General features: G+C 38.8%; 1 protein-coding gene across 3 annotated transcripts in view; it reads right to left on the bottom strand.

The window, feature by feature from the left end:
• The window catches only part of Nr3c2 (nuclear receptor subfamily 3 group C member 2), a 325,701-nt gene that overhangs the window by 159,103 nt on the left and 144,054 nt on the right, over nt 1–22,544 (bottom strand). For 2 of the 3 annotated variants that reach the window (XM_048813488.1, XM_048813489.1), the window contains exon 3: nt 524–675. In XM_048813488.1, the coding sequence (XP_048669445.1) occupies nt 524–675 (152 nt within the window). The remainder of the gene's footprint in view (nt 1–523; nt 676–22,544) is intronic. The other variant, XM_048813490.1, reaches the window with a different exon arrangement.

Raw genomic sequence — 22,544 nt, forward strand, 5'->3', positions numbered from 1 at the left:
TTTCACTTAATCTACTAGTTTGGAAATCTTCAGTGGGAATAATGGTAGGACTCAGATGGGGGCCAGGAGTCTGAATAGTTGGTCTGTAAAAATCACAAACTGGATCCCAATATTGAATGTTTTCAGTGGCCAGAAACACACATATTTATAAGGAAAACTTGGAAAAGGCAGAGATGCTGTATTCTATGTGTGTCTAGTAAAAATGCTATTCTGGATCATGAAAATTAAGTTTACAGTGACACAGAATTATTTTTCTAAGTCTCACTGAAAAACAAACTCTGACAAACAACAAAAACAACACAGCCTTTTTGTCTGGTAGATCTCTGCTTGCAATTTTGAATCGGGCCCATTAAATATTGCTCAGTGGAAAATCTCCAGGTAGTTTTTAGATAAGACATTATTACTATTCATTACGGGTTAGATTACATCAAAAATATTTTTTGAAGAATTTCCCAAGCACACTGTAATATTAACTGTGCGGGTCAACGACACACGAGAAAGAATGCGAAAAAGGAACACCCACATGAACATTTACCTTCCACTGCTCTTTTGAAGAAGACTTTGCAGCTGCCACAGGTCACTACCCCATAGTGACATCCTGAAGCCTCATCCCCACACACCAAACATATTTTGGAAGGTCTTGAGGATCCAGTAGAAACACTTCGTAAAGTAGAGCTGGGGAAAGAAATCAAGATTTAATAACTAAACTATAATGGCACATTTCATATGCTGCTCAGCTTAGCTCCAAATGTGTCAATAATCCAAGCTCCAACCATGGATTCAGGATGCTGGGGCCACATGCTATGTGACTCAGCAGAATGAAGGCAAAGTCCATCAGAGGGAGACATCAAAAATGGCACCTGGTAAAGCCTTATCCTAGCAACACTCAGATGTGAACACTTTCCTGCCCTCTCCTATTATTGAGAATATATACAGTCTCCACCCCTCTCACTCATACACAAAGAAACCACGCTTCCTGGCACTCGAAGGTCAGTGAGAAGACTCCTGCACCAAATCATCATGATAGTATTTGTCGTCCTTCTGTTTGGACACCAAAGAGTTATTACAATACTTTTCAACACTATTCACTGAAGATTCTCATTATTGATCTTTATTATACCTGATTTTTAAAAACCCACCCCCTTCCAAAACAATCCGTTAATTGTTTTCCTTTGCCACAACTGCCATCAATCTCACCCTCCAAGCTCCTGGATATGTTCCATTTACCTCATTTCATTTACTAATTTGAAGGGACACAATCATTACAAAACCAAAAACCCATACATCCCAGGTATCTTTCAATGGAAGAAAGTAAAGGGCGCGGGGGAATAGCTTTTTAGGGACAAAAGTAACCCTATAAGCAACCATCTGCTTGAATCCTCTTTAAGGGGGTCTTCTCAAAATGTTTGACACATTACTGTGTTAGTTAATGGTACACTCCAAACAAAACGTTTTATACTGTAGTAAGAAATCAAAGTTCGGTGACACTTTGGATGTGCACTGAGCAGGCAAAGTTCGTATTTATGGTTCACATGCATTTATTAAATAGTTCACATGCATTTATTGAATATTTACCGATAGGACCAGTGCAACATACAGAGAAAATAAATGCTTTAAAAAATCCAGTCTATGCCACCAAGGTGGTGGGGGCACAAACTCCCATGGTAAGTGCTGGGCTGCACGGTCATTTGGTGGCACGGTGTCACTTCAGCTCTCCATATTGGGAAGGGTGGGAATATGGAAGTCAGAAAATACTTGCCCAAATGTGACAGCTGAGCTGAGCCTTCAAGTCTGCCTAGGTGGTCGCCAGACAGAGAAAGAAGGCAGAGGAAGCAGCAGGGGCAATGGATCGGCAAAAAATACGAGCTGAACACGTTCAGAAAACTTTGGTCACCTGGCTGTCAGTGCTTCTATCTCTGTGGATGACAGCAGGCACATGGATAAAAGAAAACCACCAAGGGGCCCACTGGCTATGTAATGGCACTGACTTCTGCTCCCCAAATTAGCTAAAACACAGTAAAATCATGTTAATGTAAACATTTAAAAACAATTTTAAATGTTCGAACTACCCTCTCCCCAGAAATAGCTGAAGGAACAAACTACGCAGCCGCTCAGAGCACTGTACCATGACGGCCTTTCTAGCAAATGACTTCTTAAATCAAGGACCAAAACAATGTTCTCCAAAGTTGTTTCTACTTCTGAGAAAAGTGCACTTTATTATTTTTATTAGTGTCCTTTGACTTTTTTATGGCATTCAAAACATTCCATTTCAGCACCAGTAACTTCTTCAACATATTAGCCGGTTAAATTCAATCCACGCTCCGGCTGTCATAGTGCACTTCACAGAGCAGCGCCGAGACTTCGTAAATGTTTAGAATGTAACGTAAAATCATCATTAAAATGTAATTGCTTTCTCACAATGGCAAGCATATGTGGGATTTTTATTTAACATTTTTGTGGGCTTTGGTCTTGGTCCCAATACTTATTCGCCTCTTAGTGTCAATCTCTGGAACATTTCTCTTCTGCTATCCAAACTTAACTTTCTTGGTGACTTCATCTAGTCTCTTGGTTTTAATATGTTGGGGACTTCCAAATGTTTATCTCCAGCTCAGAATCCTGCCCAGAACTTCAGACCTGTTCATCCAATAGTCCACCTGGCCTCTGCCCTTGGGGGTCTGATATATACCCCAAACTCAACATGTCCAAAACTCTGCTGATCTTCTCCCTGCCTCCAAACCTGCCCCTCTAACAGACCTCATCATCTCTGTTAGTGGCAGTTAGTGGCAACTATCGTGGGTGGAATTGTGTCCCCTCCAAATTTATAGGTCAAAGTCAGCCCCTAGTGCCTCAGAATGTGACCTTATTGCATCAGAATGTGACCTAGTTACTTGCAAATAGGGTTGCTGAAGGTGTAATTAGTTGAGATGAGGTCATGCCTGAGTAGGATGAACCCTACTAAAGAAAGCAATTGGGACACAGATCCCAACACAATGCCAAGTTTAGATGAAGGCAGAGATCTGGAGATGCATCCAGAAGCCAAGTAAGGCCAAAAGTTGCTGGCAAACCAGCAGAAGGGAGGAGAAAGGTATGGAACAGATTCTCTGTCACAGCCCTCAGAAGCAACCAATGCTGCCAACACCTTCCTCTTGGACTTACCACTTCCAAAACTACAAGACAATAAATTCACTGTAGTTTGAACCATCCATCTTGTAACCCTTTGTTACAGCAGCCCCAGGAAGCTAATACCACCCTTCTTTCTTTCTAGTTAGTCAGGGTAAAAACATCTAGACTCCTCCCTGAATCCCCCCCTTCTCTCACACAACACACCCGTCTGCTAAATTCTGTTCACCTCACTTCAGAGTGAGTGCACTCGGCTCTGCTCACTTCCACAACCTCCTCTGGTACCACGCTAGTCCAAGCTGCCCACGCCTCTGACCTGGGACTCTGCAAGGCTGCCTAGCTGGTCTTCCTGTTTCTCTTTGCTCCCTCACCCACCACTGCAGACAGAAGGATCCCTTTATTCCTTTGCTCACATCCATTCAAGGGTTTTCCTCATACTTGCATACCACAGGGGCACAGTCAGGCCTCTGCACCTTCCCTCGCCTCTCTCTGGCCTTCTCCACTTGAGGGACACTGAGCTCCTTGTTGGTCCTTGAACACACCAGGTAGGATCCCATGTCAGGGTCCTTGCACATCTGACCCTCTTCATCAGACATCCACAGGGCCCCCACCCTCACCTCCTTCAGACCTTCATTCAAATGTTTCTCAGGCCTTTGCTGACTACCTGTTCAGAAATGCCTCTCCTCTATTGCCCATGATATCTATTTGCTAAAGTTTGTTTATTATTTGTCTTATCTACACCAGAAAGCAAATTCAGCATGGGCTAGAATCTCCGTGCATCATGCACTTATCCGTTCCCCATGCATGAAATAGCACTGAGTACTGGGCAGGCGTCTGCTATGGTTTGGATCTTAAGTCCCCCAAAGCCAAGGTGTTAAAGGCATGGTCCCCAGTCTGTGGCATTTTGGGAGGTGGTGGGACCTTTAAGAGGTGGGGTCTCATAGGAAGAAGTTAGGTCACTGCAGGTATGTCCATTAAGGGAATATTGGGGCCCTGGCCCCTCTTCACTTTGCTCACTTTGTTTGCCAACTGCCATGAGGAAAACAGGCTTCCTCCACCATGCAGCCTGCCATGATGTCCTGCTCCACCACTTGACCCTGCTGGTCACTTGGATAGAGAATTCTGAAACTGTGAGCCAAAACTAACCATTTCTTCCTTTTATGTTGATTATCTCAGGTATTTTGCCATAGTAACAGAAAGCTGACTAACAGTGCACTCAATCAATACTTGAGTTAGTGATCAGATAACTGGCATCCTCACCACAGTCTCTGCAAGACCCACCATGCCATGAATTCCAATGTCTACTGCAGTCCTGCAGTCCTCATGCAAAGAAATGCAATTTGTTTGTAACCAGTTGGAGAGTTACAAATACGTGGCTGAACTAAATTGAAGGAAATTTATAAAAAAACAGATGAATTATGAAATACAAAGGAAACTACATAAATTACAAAACCAAATCAAATATTAATTCTGTTTCCCTTATATTCACTAATAGCTTTCAATGACAAGATGGCAACTTCACCTATATGTGCATTGTTTTTAATTGTCGATGCATCTTTTTATTTTATTTATTTATTTTTATGCAGTGCTGAGGATCGAACCCAGTGCCTCACACATGCCAGGCAAGTGCTCTAGCACTGAGCCACACAACCTCAGCCCTGGATGTGCCTTTTGGTTTGTCTCTCCAACGATATTACGAGATCCTTTCTTATCCTATCTCCAACATCTCTGATTTTTCAGGCTCTTCCTCATCTTGTCCATCACTAAATTCACAGTTCTACTTTGGCCATCATTTTTCCCATTTCGACATTATACCCTAATGAGCTCACGCACTATCTCAGATTCAAATGGCTCGCTTGGTGAAAGATGTTCCAAATTGCCATAACCATTCCACTCTTTCCCTCTCCCTACAATCTCATGTTTTCTCCTCTATGTTCTATAAGCTTCTTAAACATACTATATTCAAAACCATATTTATCTTCTTTTTTCCCAGATCTTGATATTCCGAAAGGTATTGCCATCTATTAATTACCCAATCTCAAACCCTATATAATTGCCCCCTTCTTATCCATGAAGGATATGTTCCAGGATGCCCAATGGATGTCTGAAACCATGTATCATGTACTGAACCCTCATATTCTCTATGTACAATGTTCTCTCCCATACACCCTACAATCATGCCACACAACTGTCCTTTCAAATATTTTTCCCTGGTGTCTCCTTTGCATCACTACTTTAGAACTCTGGGTTTGTTATTAAGTAAAATAGGGGGGTTTGAACATATCACGGTGATTCTGTGATAACCAGTCTGATAAGTGAGCTGACTAAGTGATTAATAGATGGGTATCATATACCTTGTGGACACACTGTACTAAGGAATGATTCAATTCCTGGGCATGGTGGAACAAGATTGCCTGAGAGGCCATTATACTACATTTCAGATTTCCCGAGATGCCATCATACTGCATTTTAAAACTTATGAATTGTTTATTTGGGGGAAGTTTTTCATTCGATATTTTCACACCACAGTCTGAAACTATGGAATGCAAAGCCACAGAGGAGTGGGGATTGCTATCCTCCTCCGCAACTACTCAGCATAACCAGCTACCAAGTCCTGCTCATTGCAGCTTTGCAAACTCCCATCCCTTCTCTGCACTCCACTGTTGGTAATATGGGTCCTGGCCTTTGTTACACCCTAAGGGTGTTTCCCTGTCTCTAACCTCCTGTGTCTCCAATTCTTTCTGACCAAGGAATTGATGCTGCAGAGTTCTGACTCTATTGTGCCCATGCTCAGAGGCCTTCAACTGCCCTGACTCAATGCCAGGGTGAAGGAAAGCCTCAGCAGGACGTCTAAGTTTCTCCTCCTCTGATGGACCTTCTCCTGCAGGGTCTCTCCGTAATGCCTAGCCTTATGCTCAGCACATGCCAATATCCTTTCTAAGAGATCTTGGTCAAACACCATTTACACAACTGAGCATTTCCCCTATTCCTGCAAGCAGAAGTGCTACCCATCCTTAAAAGCCTGATGTCCCCACAGCAGGCCACTCCCCCTCCTCCCAAGTCTTCAGCTCTCCTTGAGCAGACCTCACTCTTGCCCTTGGGCACTTACCCTAATCCCTTGAAGGCCAAATACTTATCATAAGGATCTCTGTGCTACCACTGCCACTAGCCCTGGGTTGGTACTATTTATTGAATGAATGAAATCACACTCATAATCTCATTACAGTAGAACATAAATTTACCAAAGGCAATTTTACAGAAGGTATATTGATGAGGCCAAGGTTATAGGGTCAATTCCCACATGGTTCATCTAGCTTTGCACAGAGGAGGGAAAACCAGAGACACAGACTATTCTCAAAAGCCCTGCCAGCTGCCTCACAAACACATACCTTCCTAACACAAGAGACAGGCCACAAAGTGTGGATAGGTTTTGGAAACTCTATTCTATACTGATACCTCATCATCTACCTCTGAAACTGAAAGATGGCCCATGGTTGGAGGTTATATGCACCCAGTTGTGACAAATGCATCTATACATTTTATAGGAGAGAGGAAAACAGGGAGGGAGGGAGGTATAGAGGGGCAGATCTCACTTCTTAGACACAGTTCAAAACACAGAGGGTATCTAGAGCTTTGAATGTCAAAATTCACCTTTAGAGTTCAATCTACTTACTAAGATTCATATAGGATGTGAGGCTCACACCATAGGGCCAGACATGCAGGGGTCAAAGATGGGGAAGAGTCTCAGGAAAGAGGCCTGGGTTCTTGTTTCAGGTCAGCGATTATTGGTAAGACCTTAACAAAATCATCTCCCTTCTTTGAGTCAAAATTCTCACTGTAAAATAAAGAGGTTGAATTGATGATCTCCTAAGATCCTTTGCAAAGGATCCTTTTAAGATGCAAAAGGTACAAAAGACAAATGGGATGGTTTCTTATGATTAAGTTTAATCTAAATTGAGTTTAAAGCTCAAATTAAAGATAATAAAACAGGAGCTGGGGTTGTGGCTCAGTGGTAGAGCACTTGCCTAGCATGTATGAGGCACTGGGTTCGATTTTCAGCACTGCATATAAATGAATAAAGAAAATAAAGATCCATCAACAACTAAAAAATATTTTTTTAAAAAAGATAATAAAACAGAAGATATAGTCAGGAACCACTGTTTGATCTGGACCAAGCATAAAAATGTAAAAATATTATTCTCTTTAGATTGGCTACTTATATAGCATTTAGAATCTTTTCTTGCATCTTACAGGATCACAGTTATGCCAATGTTGACTACAATTTCTGTATAGAAGTATGCATTAAATGTTATTCTACCCCCTAAAAATATTTTAATTTTGATGAGCTGGAAAAACTACTCAAACTGATCATTTTTGGTCTTGGTAATCAAAGAAACATTGTTCACAGAAAGAAGTTTATCATTAGCAGACAAAGGTAGTTCTTAGTATTGCATACAAATGTTAAAATATTATAAAGCAGAAATGAGTGAACATTATCTTTCCATTTATGAAGAGAGTGTCTCTTAGGAAAGCACAAGTAAGCTGCCACCATTTTTGGTGCCAAATATAATAGTTCTAATCACCCAGTAAAGAGATTGAAAAGATTAATCAAAGGTTCATACTGACTTGGGTGACGTCTGGGAGGCTGGCAGGAGCCATCCATCAAAAACACAAGGCTGTTCCCCTGAAAGGGTTGGGTACTCAGCACTAAGAAACTATGCAGGGGGAACAAAAATTTACTGATCAATAAATAACAAGAAACTGGCTGAGAATCTGCAATGCATTATGTCATCCAGCAATCACGAAACATAAAACTATCTTTCCCATTTTGCTATAAGTACACGAGGAAGCAGCAGTGACCCATCTGCTGTCAATGATCACAAATCCCTCATGTCACACTGCCTCATTTCGTTCTTTTTTTTTTTTTTTGGTTGGAGATGGGTACCAGGGAACTCAGGGACATTTGGCCACTGAGCCATTTCCCTACTGTTATTTAGTATTTTATTTAGAGACAGGGTCTCACTGAGTGGCAAACAAAAGTGCCTCACCATTGCTGGGGCTGGATTTGAAGCCAAGATCCTCCTGCCTCAGCCTCCCAAGCCACTGGGATTATAGGTGTGCGCCACCGCGCCTGGCCATCTCATTTCTTAAAATTACTCATTATAAATCCGACAAATCTATCTTCTGAACTATTATGTAATCAGATATAAGCTCTACCACGGATGCCCACCCCCTGCTGACATTCTTTATTTTTCCATGTGTCAGAAATCCATGCAATCATTCAGCTATCGAGAGCAGAGCGAGAATCTGGAGAACTCTGTGAAGAACATATCAGTAACCTTCCTTGCTTATGGGGGTGTGTTCATAAGTCATGAATTGACTATTCATGGAAGGTCTGCCTGGGCCCCCCTGGGCTCTTAGGTAAATGAGAAAGAGAAAGTCTGTATCCTCATGGAAGATGAGTATTCTGTGGGAGGAGAGAAGAAAACAATTTCACACAGCCACGAGTGTGAGGAAGAAACTGACAGGGACCGAGAGAAGGTGGGGGGTTGAAGAACAGGATCCCTTAGGGAGGTGGGGGAGACTGAAATGACCCAGCAGCCAGCTACGTGCAGACAGCAAACCAAAGGGAAGGGCTAACGCCCAGGCGCTGGGACGGGAATGAACAGGACACTTCCCAGAGAGAGAAGCAAGGGCAACGTGACGGCAACGCAGTCCGACCAGGAGGAAGGGAGATGAGAAGCAACAGGACATGAGGTCCAAGAACAAGGAAGGGCTGCAGGGTCTGAAGGCCTTGGAGAAAAAGTAGTGCCTACCTCTAGGGACCATCAGGAGTGATGTGGACCCAGAGTGTGCCCAGGGAAGGGCAGCGAGAACCACTTAACCTTTAAAAATCTTACTCTGGCTGTTGCAGGGAGAATGGGATTTATGAGTGAGTGACCTTGGGAATGGAGAGACATGTTAAAGAGACTTCTGCAGTTACCCAAGCAGGAGAGGATGTGGCTGGGATTGGTAAAGACAGTGAGAAGAAGCTGCTGCAGGGATTTTTTTTTTTTCTTTTTAAAGCAGGTAATAGTAGCAGGAATTAAAGAAAAAGTGGATGGTGGTACTGCTGATAGGTGCAGCTGGAAATGATCAGACTGGGAACTGGGGGCTTGTTTTGCACCTGATAACTGTTGAACCTACACACAGGATGGTATGTTACTATTTGTAAGTAATGTAACAGCGATCATGTTAAATGACAGTCTACCTGCAGGAAAAAGAGGAGCAATTTCTAAGAGGTTCACTTGACCATTTGTGCCACAGTTCCCTCATCTGTCTTACATCATGGTTGATGCAGATCAATTTACACAATATGTTTAAGAACGCTTAGAACAGTGCCTGACATGTATTTGGTGTTATTGAAATTCTAGCTATTAATCAGTATTACTGTGATAGAGTTTCAGGTCATTTTAACCTTTCTAAATATTTTTTCTGTACTCCTTTTAATTTGTATAAGCATTGTACAACATTAGTAAGCAGCAGCACAGGTTTTATGAAGTATATTTTTATTTTTGGGGGGGTACTGGGGATTGAATTCAGGGGCACTTGACCACTGAGCCACATCACCAGCCCTATATTTATTTAGAGCCAGGGTCTTATTGAGTTGCTTAGTGCTGTGCTTTTGCTGAGGCTGGCTTTGAGCTTGCAATCCTCCTGCCTCAGCCTCCTGAGCCACTGGGATTACAGGTGTGCACTACCATGCCCGGCAGAAATATATTTTTAAAGAGTACTACTACAATAGTTAAATTGTTTATTCATTGCACAGGCAGTGTTTGGGTCCATATAGATTTGAGAATTTCTTCTAGGAATCCTGGCCCCACCAGGCACAGTTGCACATGCCTGTAATCCTTGTGGCTCTAGAGGCTGAGGCAGGAGGATTGCAACTTCAAAGCTAGCCTCAGCAACAGCAAGGCACTAATAAGCAACTCAGATCCTGTCTCTAAATAATATACAAAAAAGGGCTGGGGATGTGGCACAGTGATTGAGTGTCCCCGAGTTCAATCCTCGGTATCTGCCACCACAACACCCCCCCCCCCAAAAAAAAACCACAACATATCCCAGCCCCCTCTGGTATCTGCAGTGGGCTAGACTAAGAATAACCAAATTTGATCAGTAGAATAAATCATTACTGAAATTCAAATGCATATACCTTTATGTAAAGTAATAGACATAAAATCTAAGAAACGTAAGATTTTGGAGAACAATCAATTTTTAAAAATATATTTCACAAACATAATCCACCTTTAATAACTGGTACTGAAATCCTTGATTTTGCCCACACATAAAACATGCTTAAAAAAAAAAAGAAAGGAAGCCTCTTTGTTTCCTTTTGTTTTGAAAACCCTATATTTTGAGTCACAATATTTAACCTGAAGAAGCTCATTCTAATTTTCCTATTATTTGGGGGGAATATTTGGGAGTGGTTTTATGGTGCATTTTCTTTTGAGATGTTCTTTGGTGATAAATGAGTCATTAATGTTTGGGGGGATAATTCATTGCTAAATAGGTTCATCTTTCTAAGCCACAGTTCATAATGCACTAAAGAGGAATTAGAGAATGAATGCACAGCTTATGACCTGACCTGTGAATTCAGTCACATAAGAATATTAACACCTTGGAAGACGAAGATTCAAGTATTGTGATGGTTCAGTCAACTTTGATTTTTATTTTTAAAAATTTTTTGGAGAGGGTAGCGAGGTAAAAATGGAACTTTGCCAAGGAAAAATAACAAGTCCAGAGAGTCGCAAAACACACCGGGGTCCAGAACTCCATGAACTTTGCTCCAAGAGCAGCATGGGAAATGGCCCAAATCACAGAGGGTCTCTGACACCAGAGTAGGCAGTTCGGATTCTGAGAGGCATCTGGCAGGAGACCCAGAACATGGTACAGAAAATGAAGAGTAACAGGTACAACAATCTACCATGTTAAAGGATACAAATTGACTGTTCCCAATTTTTGGTATGTAGAATGTAGACAATGAAAACAAAAAGGTCTCCTGAACTAGATAAATATCTCAGGACCACTGGATCAGGCAAGCATGCAGAACACATTCAGTAAAGAGAATGGTTGGAACGGAACATAAAGGTTATCCCCAGAGAGATGGCAAGAGCCTCAGGATTTCTTCTTGGAACAATGGATGAGCCTACCCATGAAAAAGCTGAAGAAGAAGGAGAATCTTTGCTGGAAACCCACAGAAAACCAACACTTATGATTAGGTAGGGAAGGAAATTTGAGGAACAAACATGCATACATAAGCCCTGTTGATGGGAAAAGCATTCCACATCTGTTTTTCTATGAAAGAGTTTCCATGTTCAGGGGTGTTATCTTTGACATAAAACCACACTGAGAACAATTTTTCACTTGAGCATACACAGAGTTTCTACAATATTCTAACACCAAGTCATTTCCAAAAAACACATGTTGAGCATGTATATGCCAATCATTGGTTGCTAATACAACAACCAAATACATTTACTAAAAAGTTGCTACCACATTTTAATCATTGACATGTGTGACTGCAGATACACACACACACACACACACACACACACACACACACACACACACATTGTATGTTTTTCAGAATCCCTGGAAGAAATCATGAATTCGTCACTTCATCTACAGGTTAGTATTTTATAAACTATGCTTTAAGGAGATTACAACTGAATCCCTTCCTGAGTGTTTTTCAATGACTTTGCTTTTGAAAACATTTGTGTGTCTGTGTATATGTAAAACATAACTCTTTCCCCAGCCTTAGAATTATCTTTATGCTGAGATGCAGTCTTAGACAATCATACAGATGGAATGAGTCACTGAAGTGTGATGGGGTTTGGACCTCCCTATGGATGTTGAACCTCAGTTATTAAGATACTGATTTCCACGTTTTTTATTTGCCACATTCTTAAAATGTTGATGTTAAACATGATTCATCGTGGTTGTTTTGAACAAGAGAATAAGGCTTCTTTCTATAAGTTTAATTAATGAATCAAAACTTCAAACAGCTTTCTCCCTGAGTGGCTCTTCCTGCATTCTAAATAATCATTTCCATTGCCACTGCAATCTACCAGCTCAGTGCTGCTGGTACCACTGCTGTGCATGACCTGAACGGAGAGATCTCGGAGATTTTCACCCCCTCCTCTACTTCCCTTATACCGAGTTTTTATGAGATAGGATAAAGGAATTTATCATTTTTTCTTCTCTCTCTCTCTCTCTTTCTGGAATTTAGGTGTGAAAGGTTTAGACAAGATCACTCCAACATCTATGAGATAATTAATGACATGCCTAATACTTCTTCCAATAGGATACCATGTTCTATGGACTTCACATCTGAGTCTGAGCAGAACTGCCACTCCTTAAAATAGAACTGTACTATGACATTGGAAGTCCTATGGAATGCCTGTATTCACTGGATCATTCCTTCAAATTCCAGTTTCTGAGTAATCATAATAGGTAGCACTTAAGAGACAGAAAATTGGAAAACAATTTCTCAGGCAGGAAACATTTTTAAAAGGCTAATTCTATAATTGAGAAATAACAGAACTGCTCTCAGGTTCGTTTAATGTTCCGAAGTGATCTTTCAGGAAAAGTATAAGGAATCTATCAAAAACAAAAATCTTTCCCTCTCACTGATCAGCTTATAACAGTTTTTTTTTAAAAAAAGTCATTTTCAAATCACTGTCATGAATTTCTCCAGGCCCGAGGGTGCTGTTTGTCTTGTTTTTGATGGGAGCCCACACTGACACCATGGCTGCCCCCATTCTGCTGAAAAGCAGGATGACTTCACCCTGGCTCCTTCTGGCAGGTGTCCTGGAAGAATGGCTTGGTGAGTGCTACACAGTGCAGCTTAGGGGACAGACTGGCTCCCTGGGAATCTCTGAAAACACACACACACAACATGAAACATACAGACGTCAAACATGAAGGCAACTTTTGCCACCTTTGGGGATTTTTCTTTATGAATCCCCCCAAAAGAAAACGGCACAGGTTTTAAGTAAGAGCAACCACATGGGACTGGGTGGCAGATTTAGATGACTGAGTCTGCAAAGAAATTCAGAGGCGCCTTTCCAACACTGTCCCCACCACCTTTGGGACCGGTGAGATGGGTGCTGTGCCAGGCCAAAAGCACTTTCCTATGTTACCTTAAGTTTCCTACAGAACTGTCCTTGAAAATTCTTCCTCCTCAAGCACAAGTTGTAAAATTATATGAAATGGCCATTTTCCTACTGTGTTCAACCTGCAAGATCAGAAAGATCTTATGGTTCCATTTAACACATGTCTGATCTCTGGTTTTTAAAATCTGGGTCTGCCAGGACAGTATTTCCAATTCAACTAAAGGATTATCTACTGTTGCATAGCCAACAGGTATGGGGGTCCAGGGCTTCCAGGATCACATGCTGAATGAAGTATTGCTTCTCCCACTCCCAGAAACCCGAGTTTCTTTCGGAATCACATTCTCCATCCATTTTGGTTCTTATTTATAAAATTTGTATGGCGTTATTATTTTTACATGTGTCCGGTTTTTTTTTCTGATTAATTTCACTGTTTTCAAGTGAAAAATGTTAGTTTTTAAAAAATGATTTTAATAAACCAAACTGGTCATTTCCTGACTTGGCATGAAGAGAACAATAAAGGAATTCCAAGTACTTTCTTTGGGTCTTTGTTTTTCTTAGCGTTTGAAGTTTGATTTTTGTTCTTCCAAAAACATTTGAAGCCTAAGGTTTTAGAAGGACCGTCTTTGCCTGCTAGGATTTTGTGCACACATGCACCCAACCTATAACCACTGAGTGGGTGCTGCTCCGTGGGGACCAACAGGCGGCTGCATAAACCATCCTGTTTATGGCCTTAGCTATCTCTTCCCTAGACACCTTACACTCTATCCTACTTTTAGGGAAAATAAAGGGGAAAAAATATTGCAAATTACTCTGCCTCTTCTCAACCCCTCCATGCACATTATCCATCCTTCATACATATTTTGGCATCAGAGATTTGGGTATATTTGGTTATTAGTAGTGCAAATATTAAATACATTTAATCATTTAATTTGAATTAAAAGATAGATTCCAGTAATTGGCATGTACGGAAGAAGAACTAATCAGGGCCTACGTCTTTTCTACCTACTTCGCTGAAACCTCTTACCTTATCCAGTTGCTATCCTAGCATTGAGAAATAGGGACAATTACCTCAAACATCCCCTTAAGCCTATAATTGTGTGTCAACAATAAACAGGTGCTGAAACAATGGTCTCCTCCCTCTTTTCATTTAAAAAAGATAATTTCTAAGCACTAAGTATATGCTAGGCTTTGTTCTAGGTGTATGATACAAACCAGTTAGCAAAACACACTAAAATTCTGATATTTAGAACTCTTTATCTAGTACCAGGGAATAGCAGGGAAGTAAGAAATGGAGACAAATCCCTTCTGGAAAATAAAGAAATTAACATATGTTGAGTATCCTTTATCTTAAATGCTTGGGACCAGCAAAGTTTTAAATTTTGGGTTTGTTTCAGATTTGGGGCTATCTGCACATATGTAATACAGTATCTTGAAGATAAAACTCAAGTCTAAACATGAAATTAATTTATGTTTCATATATACCTTATGTATAAAGCTTGATGGCAATGTTACACAAATAATAAATTAAATAATTTTGTGCATGAAACAAAGTTTCATGGTATGGAGTTTTCCATACCATGGGCATCATGGTGGCACTCAATGTTTCAGATTTTGGAGCATATCTGATTTAGAATTTTTTTTGTTAAGTATGCTCAATCTGTATAGACATTAACTTCTATAACAATTTTATATTACTTTCCTCAGTCTTACAAAATTTATCAAGCCTGCTTAAAATAGCCTTTCCTCAAAGCAAGAAATATCAAAATAAAAGTTCTAAATTCAGTTCTGAAAGTTATAAATTCAATGTAATTTTTATTTCTTGTGAGATAAGAATCATGGAGAATAAAGAACATGCTCACAAGAACACCGAGTCAGGATTTGAATACCTATATACATTTATTGTTTAGGCGTGTGTGTGTGTGTGTGTGTGTGTGTGTAAATACCCTTGGAGTTAATTTAAGTAAATAGTCTTGATTTTAGTGAGATTCAGTAGTCCTTCAAATAAAAGACATTCATATGTTGCTGACATTTTTAATACTCAATTTAATTATTTTTCAAGGTTAAGAAAATTCATACTTAAAAAAGACAATTGTTCACTTACACCAAAATAACTTTCATCTTTTCCCCTAACATTCTTAAAAGCAATTACAAATGGTTTTGTCACAAGTTTTTAAAATTAAAGTTAGGCCTTTGTCTTTGGAACTGATCTAAGAAAAGATGAAAAAGGTTTTTGAAAACAAGGCAAATGGCAGAGAAATCAAAGCCAACACGACATTGTTTAGTGGTCAGAAGTAAGCAGTTCCACCGGGGTTTGTGGAAAAAGGAAAAGATTTCTGTGTACCCATAAATAGTGATGAAAGATAGTAAAGAAGGCAGGCCACTTCTTTGGCTTTAATGGCAACAAGGCGAAAAGCAGTGGAGCCTTAGCTCTATCTTGCTTCAAAATGTCTTGCTGCCATGTGCTGCTGCCCAGGGAGATCAGGACAGTCATCTGATGCCATGTGGACATCCCATCACCAAAGAAATAAGTCAGTCTGGACTTTCTCCTTCCATTTTATGAAATGGAAGTATACCTCAAAAAGATTTATGAAACTTTCCATGCTTAATTTCAATGCCATAAAATTAGGACTGCTAGGTGTTCTGGCTTCATTTCAAGGACACCTCTAGTAAAATTGTGTCATCAACACCCGTTTGCAATGACAATTTTGAAAGCTAGAGCAATATTCTATTCCTAGTGTTTGAAACAATGCATGTAGTATGTTTACTCTTTGGTAAAGAGATAGTAGAAAATGTTTTGAATTACAGAGAATACAAATGTGTCCATACAGGAATATACCTAGGGAAAACAAAATGTACCATATTTTAAAGTATATGGTCACCAATTTACTTTTTTTTATACAGTAAAATAACATTCAGATCAGATGGCATCTGGCCTTTTTTTCTTACTTTAGTAAAGTTTACTCAAATTGATGATATAATTTTCAAAGAGCCACAGAAGGAGAGGGAGTCAGCCCAGGGGAGCTGGGCTATGTTCCCAGCACCATAAGACACAGGGACAGGCAACAACTTTGAAGAGCCAACACTTGAGAAGGAGCACAGGGCCAGGACACCAACGTGGGCAGGAAGCAGACCAAAAGAATGATAGGTGGAGATGGCTCACCAGGTGAAGGTGAGGTCACCCCCTGGAGCCAGCCAGCAGGGAGATACCCAAGGTCATGATCAAGGTAAGGTTTGTAGCATAAAAGGCCTTCTGGGCAGTGGGCAAGGGTCAAGCTCAGAGCAGAGATGAGGCAGCTGGTATGGGCTGGGATGAAGCTGGGGGCAGGTACAGATGACAGTGTCAAGGGCAGATAAACTTTGAGGCCCACTAAAGTTGGCTTCACACTGAGAGTCCTGGAGTTCAGGCCTTGTCACACCCAGACAAAGAAAAGACAAACTCAACAGGAAAAGAAAAGTGAATCATGGAGAAAGAGGACAATTCATACAGGTAAGAAAGAAATGGGGAGAAAAATAAATCTTTTAGAAAAACTGGTAGTCAGAAGTAGCATCACCTTTCTGAATACAGGTACATGTTTTATGTGTACTGCTTCTAAGAACAGATACAAATGGCAAATAATTTACTGGCATTTTAGAAAGGTGGATGTATACAAGTTTAGTCAAAAAATGTACTTTAAAATGGCATGTATTTCCAAGGAAGAAACAGGAAAATAATGGCAGACAAATTTGAGATAGGGGCAAATAATTCTGAAGTATACATCTAAGTCCACTGTGTATCTTCTAGGCAAACAAAACTATTAATTAATTGTAGCTATACTAAATGGAAAGAAATTTGCTTATTATAGGTTATAAGTCCTGTGTAACCCTTACAGTACACTTGTAGGATGATAAATTTTTCTAACAAGTATTTAAGTAAGAAATTAAAGTTAGGAAAAAGGATTTGTTATGGTTGAAAAAAATCTCCACCATACTCTTGTAGTGTAAGAAAATAATCTGATGAGATCTAAAATTAAGCTAAAAGAATTTTGTTTGCTTTTATTTCCAAAATATAAATTACAGAAGCTAAGTTTTAGAATTCAATTCACAATGAAGTAGATAATGGCAGCTTTATATTAAAAATATATGAAAATATAAAATATTTATAATAACTTTTCTATTTTCATATATGAAAACACAACCAGTGAAATTCCACATCATGTACAACCACAAGAATGGGATCCAAATTAGGGTAAGTTATAGTCCACGTATGTTTAATACATCAAAATGTACTCTACTGTCATGTATATCTAAAAAGAACAAATAAAAAATGAAAATAAATAAATAAATATAATCATCACATATTATTAATACAACTATCAAGAGAAAAAATTCCAGAGTTTCCAAGAGTCAAAAGACATCAAGTAATTCTAAATAAACTCCTAATGCAGGTTATAATCCTTCAAATATGGAATAATATTTCAACACAGGCTTATTTAAATTAGCACATTTCGCATGACTAATAGAAAATGCTGCTGTAATAAAGATGGGATGATCTGGCTCAAGAAATTACATATTTGAGTATTATTCATAAGCCCCATTTTCTTAAAACTAGTATTAAAATAATTCCAAAATATACAGAGTATAGTGAAGCCAATGTATGATTTTTTTTAACCTCACTTACAATCTTACATGACTTGTGACTATTCATGATAGTCTTAATATGACAGACCCCAGAAAGCTTCCTAGAATGGGTAAGGGGAAGCATGTGGGGGGGCACTATGGAAGTGAGGTGTGTTTTGTCAGTAATTTCCTAATAAATAATGGAATGCTGCAAATAAATTAGTAACTGCAGGTTCTGATGAATTGGGACATACCTGTTTTTATTTTTATTTTTTACTGTTGTTTAAATATGTACAACTCCAACAATGTAGATTTTAGGATTTGCATTTTATAGAACTTGTAAGTCGACCCAGAACACCCTAATGTTCCATAATTTCCCATTTGTTCAACAGAAAAGTGGGGTTAACACTTCTCAGAGGTATAAGGGAAGACAACAGTGTTACTATTTTTCCCTTATATTATGAAATCATTCACTGTTAATTTATAATCTTAAACTATAATACCAAATACCATGATAAATTTTTTGGGGGGACAATTTCAAAAATATGCATAACTACCTTTTACTCTACTTAAAAATATCTGATTACATTTGTTTGCATAGTATTGTGGGCAAAAAAAATGAAAACAATTTACTATGTGTTTGATGGCTTAATAGCATCTTTAGGAGGAAACTTTTAACCCACAAAAGGAATAATATTCATAAATAATATCTTCTGTATTAATGTGAAGAAGTAAAATATTTTAGGGAACCATATAATAGCAACTTGAAGAAGAATATCAACTTATTTTTTTTGTAAATGCTACCAAAAAAATCCCTACAGACTAGAATATTCTCCTAATCAATACCTTAAATTTCAAATTTAAAAAAAGTTCAAGTTGTTGCTTGATGACAAAGACCCAGAGAAGACATTTTAAAATATATATTTTTAGTTGTAGATGGACACAATAGCTTTATTTTATTCATTTATCTTTATGTGGTGCTGAGGATCAAACCCAGTGCCTCCCACATGCTAGGCGAGTGCTCTACCGCTAAGCCACAATCTCAGTCCCAGAGAAGACATTTAAGACCTAAAACAATATGAATTATCACTGAATAAAAAATAATGCATCCTCGAGTGCTCATGATCATGAGTCATCCTCCTAGGCATATAAAGTATTATGTAATTTTAAATAGTATATTAAACTACCAAATATCCAACAAAGTAGCCTACATCAAATTTATGTGTTTTTAATTTGCACTGTAAAGTTTAGATGAATAACAGGAAATAAAATTTTACAAATGGTGCCCAAGTTTAAAATAATTCACACCTCAGGAAGGCTGTTCCTATTCCCCTCCTGAACCCTAGCACTTATGCTAGAAACCGTGCTTGCTTTAAGGTCATGCTGTACTGGTCATCAGAACTGGTCAAGAGCAAACCCTGAAAGTCAAAATCTAGCAAGAGAGGAGATGACTCTTCCCCTGCAAAAGGACCTGGTGAAGGAAATGCCCACAACTTCAGACACAGGATGAACTATGCTCCAGGAAGCCAATGCGTATTCTCCAAGAAGAAAGGAGAGTATATTCCTAGCATTCCAAGATGGACCTGTATGCTATTGATAGCATTATGCCACTAGGAAAATATTTTTAAAGCATCATTTCATAGGACTTACAGAATCAAGTTTTGAAATATAACCTCTTCCATTCAGTTTTGCTAAACATGTATAAAATGTTCACAGGACCCTGGTCTGATTCCAAATGATAAATATAAGTGTATGATCTTAAACATAGCACTATATGTTTTAAAGATTTATATAATGCCTGTTTTTTCTCATCTACCACATGCTAAACCTTACCCCTCAAGAAAGTTCCATTTCTGTTACAACTGTATTAGGAAATGCTCCTCTAAAAAATTTTGGTGAGAAACACACTAATCTTTTGATTTAAACACACACACACACACACACACACAACTTATGCAGACTACTATCATTCTATATTAAGAGACAAAGATAATAAACCATGTTCAAGTGGGTTTCATTCCAGGGATGCAAAGTTGGTTCACCATGCACACAAATCAATAAATGTAATTCACCACTTCAACAGAATTAAGGACAAAAAAAAAAATCACATGATCAACTTCAATAGTGGCAGAAAAGGCTTTTGATAAATCCAACACCCATTCATGTTAGAAACTATGGAGAAACTAGCAATTGAAGGAACTTATCTCAACATCATAAAGTCCATTTATGACAAACCCGAAGCCAACATAATATTAAATGGAGACAAACTAAAAGCATTTCTTCTATAATCAGGAACAAGACAAGACTGACCACTCTCACCACTCCTTTTCAATATAGTCCTAAAAACATTACTCAAAACAATCAGGCAAGAGAAGGAAAACAAAGGTATACAAACAGGAAGAGAAGTCAAACTATCCTTGTTTGCTGACAATGATTCTATATCTAGAAGACCCCCCAAAAAAACTCCACCAGAAGACTTTGAGTGCTTATAAATGAGTTTAACAAAGTAGCAGGACACAAGATCAACACCCATAAATCAATAGCTTTTCTATGCTCCAACAGTGATTCAGTCAAGGGAAGGAAAAAAAAATCAAGAAAACCATCCTATTCACAATAACCTCAAAAAAATCAAATATTTGGGAATTAATCTAACCAAGGAGGTATAAGAGTGCTACAGTGAAAATTATAGAACATTGAAGAAAAAAACTGAAGAAGACCTTAGAAGATGGATAGACCTCCCATGTTCTTGGAAGGTAGAATCAATATTGTCAAAATGGCCATACTACGAAAGACAATATACAGATTCAATGCAATCGCCATCACAACACCAACAACATTCTTCACAGAACTAGAAAAAATAATTCTTAAATTCATTTGGAAGAATAAGAGACCCAGAATAGTCAGAGCAATGCTAAGCAAGGAAAGCAAAGCAGGAGGCATCACAATATCTGATCTGAAATGATACTACAGTGCGGTAGTAACAAAAACAGCATGGTATTGGCATGATGAGAAAGGAACACGTGTACACTGTTGGTGGGACTACCATATGACCCAGCTATCCCCTTCCTTAAAATTTTCCCCAAAAGAACTAAAATCAGCATACTACAGTGATACAGCCACTTCAATGTTTATACCAGTACAGTTCACAGCAGTCAAATTATGGAATGAATCCATCCATAGACGAATGGATTAAGAAGTTGAGATATATATGTGTGTACACACACACACACACACACACACAACAGAGTTGTACTCAATCTTAAAAACAAGAATGAAATTATGGCATTTACTGGCAAATGGATGCAAATGGAGACTGTCAGGCTAAGTGAAATTAGCCAAACTGGGAAACCAAACGTTTTCTTTCATATGCAGAAGCTGGAGTAAAATAAAGGAATCGGGGAGGGAAGGCTAGGATAATAAAGAACTAATCAAATATAAATTGAGAGGAGCAAAAGGAAGGAGAATACGAGAGGGGAGGGAGAAAGGGAGGGGAAAGAGAGGATAATGAACTGAAGTCCATTTGAATGCATGTATGTTGGGAGGAACCCAACTACTATGTATAACTGTACAGCTCTAATCTTAAAAAGAGACAGGAATGCATTCTTTTTTAAGTAGTTCATCCCCTTTTTATTTTTATTTTTTAATGTTCTGGTATTGAAATAAATCTTGAATTCTGAACTCAAATACCGTTCAAAGAAAAACTAAAAATTAAGACTGGTTCCTTGGCTTATAAAATAACAGGTTGGTGGGAAATTTTCAGAAATTGTTATTCCAAGGCAAAATAAGAAGTCATTAAATTAGACCGAATCTTGGGAAGAGCGGGATATGAAATGAGCACAATCTTTAATTTCTTTCTTTCCTGCTGCTGGAAGAGCTGTAACTATCAAGAATTATGTTCTTTCTGCCAGGCTTATAGGAAGAGGAAAGACCTTGTAAAAAATTAAAAACTAGCAACTGAAAAATTCCAAATGAACAGAGCCAGGCCCTAGGTCTTCCAGTTAGTTCACAGGATCAACTAGAATCAGAGTCTTTACAAAAAAGTAATGCATATGTTGACAAATATGTATATAAAACAAAATACACCTAGTATCTCTGATGCAAGATGCAGATATAAGAATTCAATGAGACCTAATCAAGCACTGCATGCATAGTAATTTGGGCTGGATTCAATCTGACAAAAATATCTTTTCACCCTAAAATAACCTGATTACCCCAGGAAAATGTAAACTTCATAACAGTAGATAAACTTATCCTTTTACAGAATTCCACATAGGAGAATAAATCTAGTTTTCAACAATGGTTCAGAGATTTTTTAAGGCAGAACATATTCTCATATTTTTTTTTTCTGACCTCTTCTTTTTGCTAACTACCATCAGTGTTAATGTAATCCTGTTTCCCTGGAGAAGTAAGAATGTCTTGCTCTGCAGTTTTTCAGTTTATAAATATAGTTACCTGCTCACCTAGAGAAATTAACCTGGAAAGAAAGTTATGAGCAATACCCAAAAGAATGTCATTTATGGCAAAGAATAATCCAGGGTTCTCAGAAATAACAAGAATGGCACAGGGTTTTCATCTTGCTTAGCACATCAAGCAACAGAACCGATTCTGTTTTAGGACTCGTGGACATACACCATATATGCTCACCCCGCCCCTGACAAGGTATTCTGTTAAACT

The sequence above is a fragment of the Marmota marmota genome, unplaced genomic scaffold (genome assembly GCF_001458135.2).
Source record: "Marmota marmota marmota unplaced genomic scaffold, marMar, whole genome shotgun sequence".
NCBI lineage: Eukaryota > Metazoa > Chordata > Mammalia > Rodentia > Sciuridae > Marmota > Marmota marmota.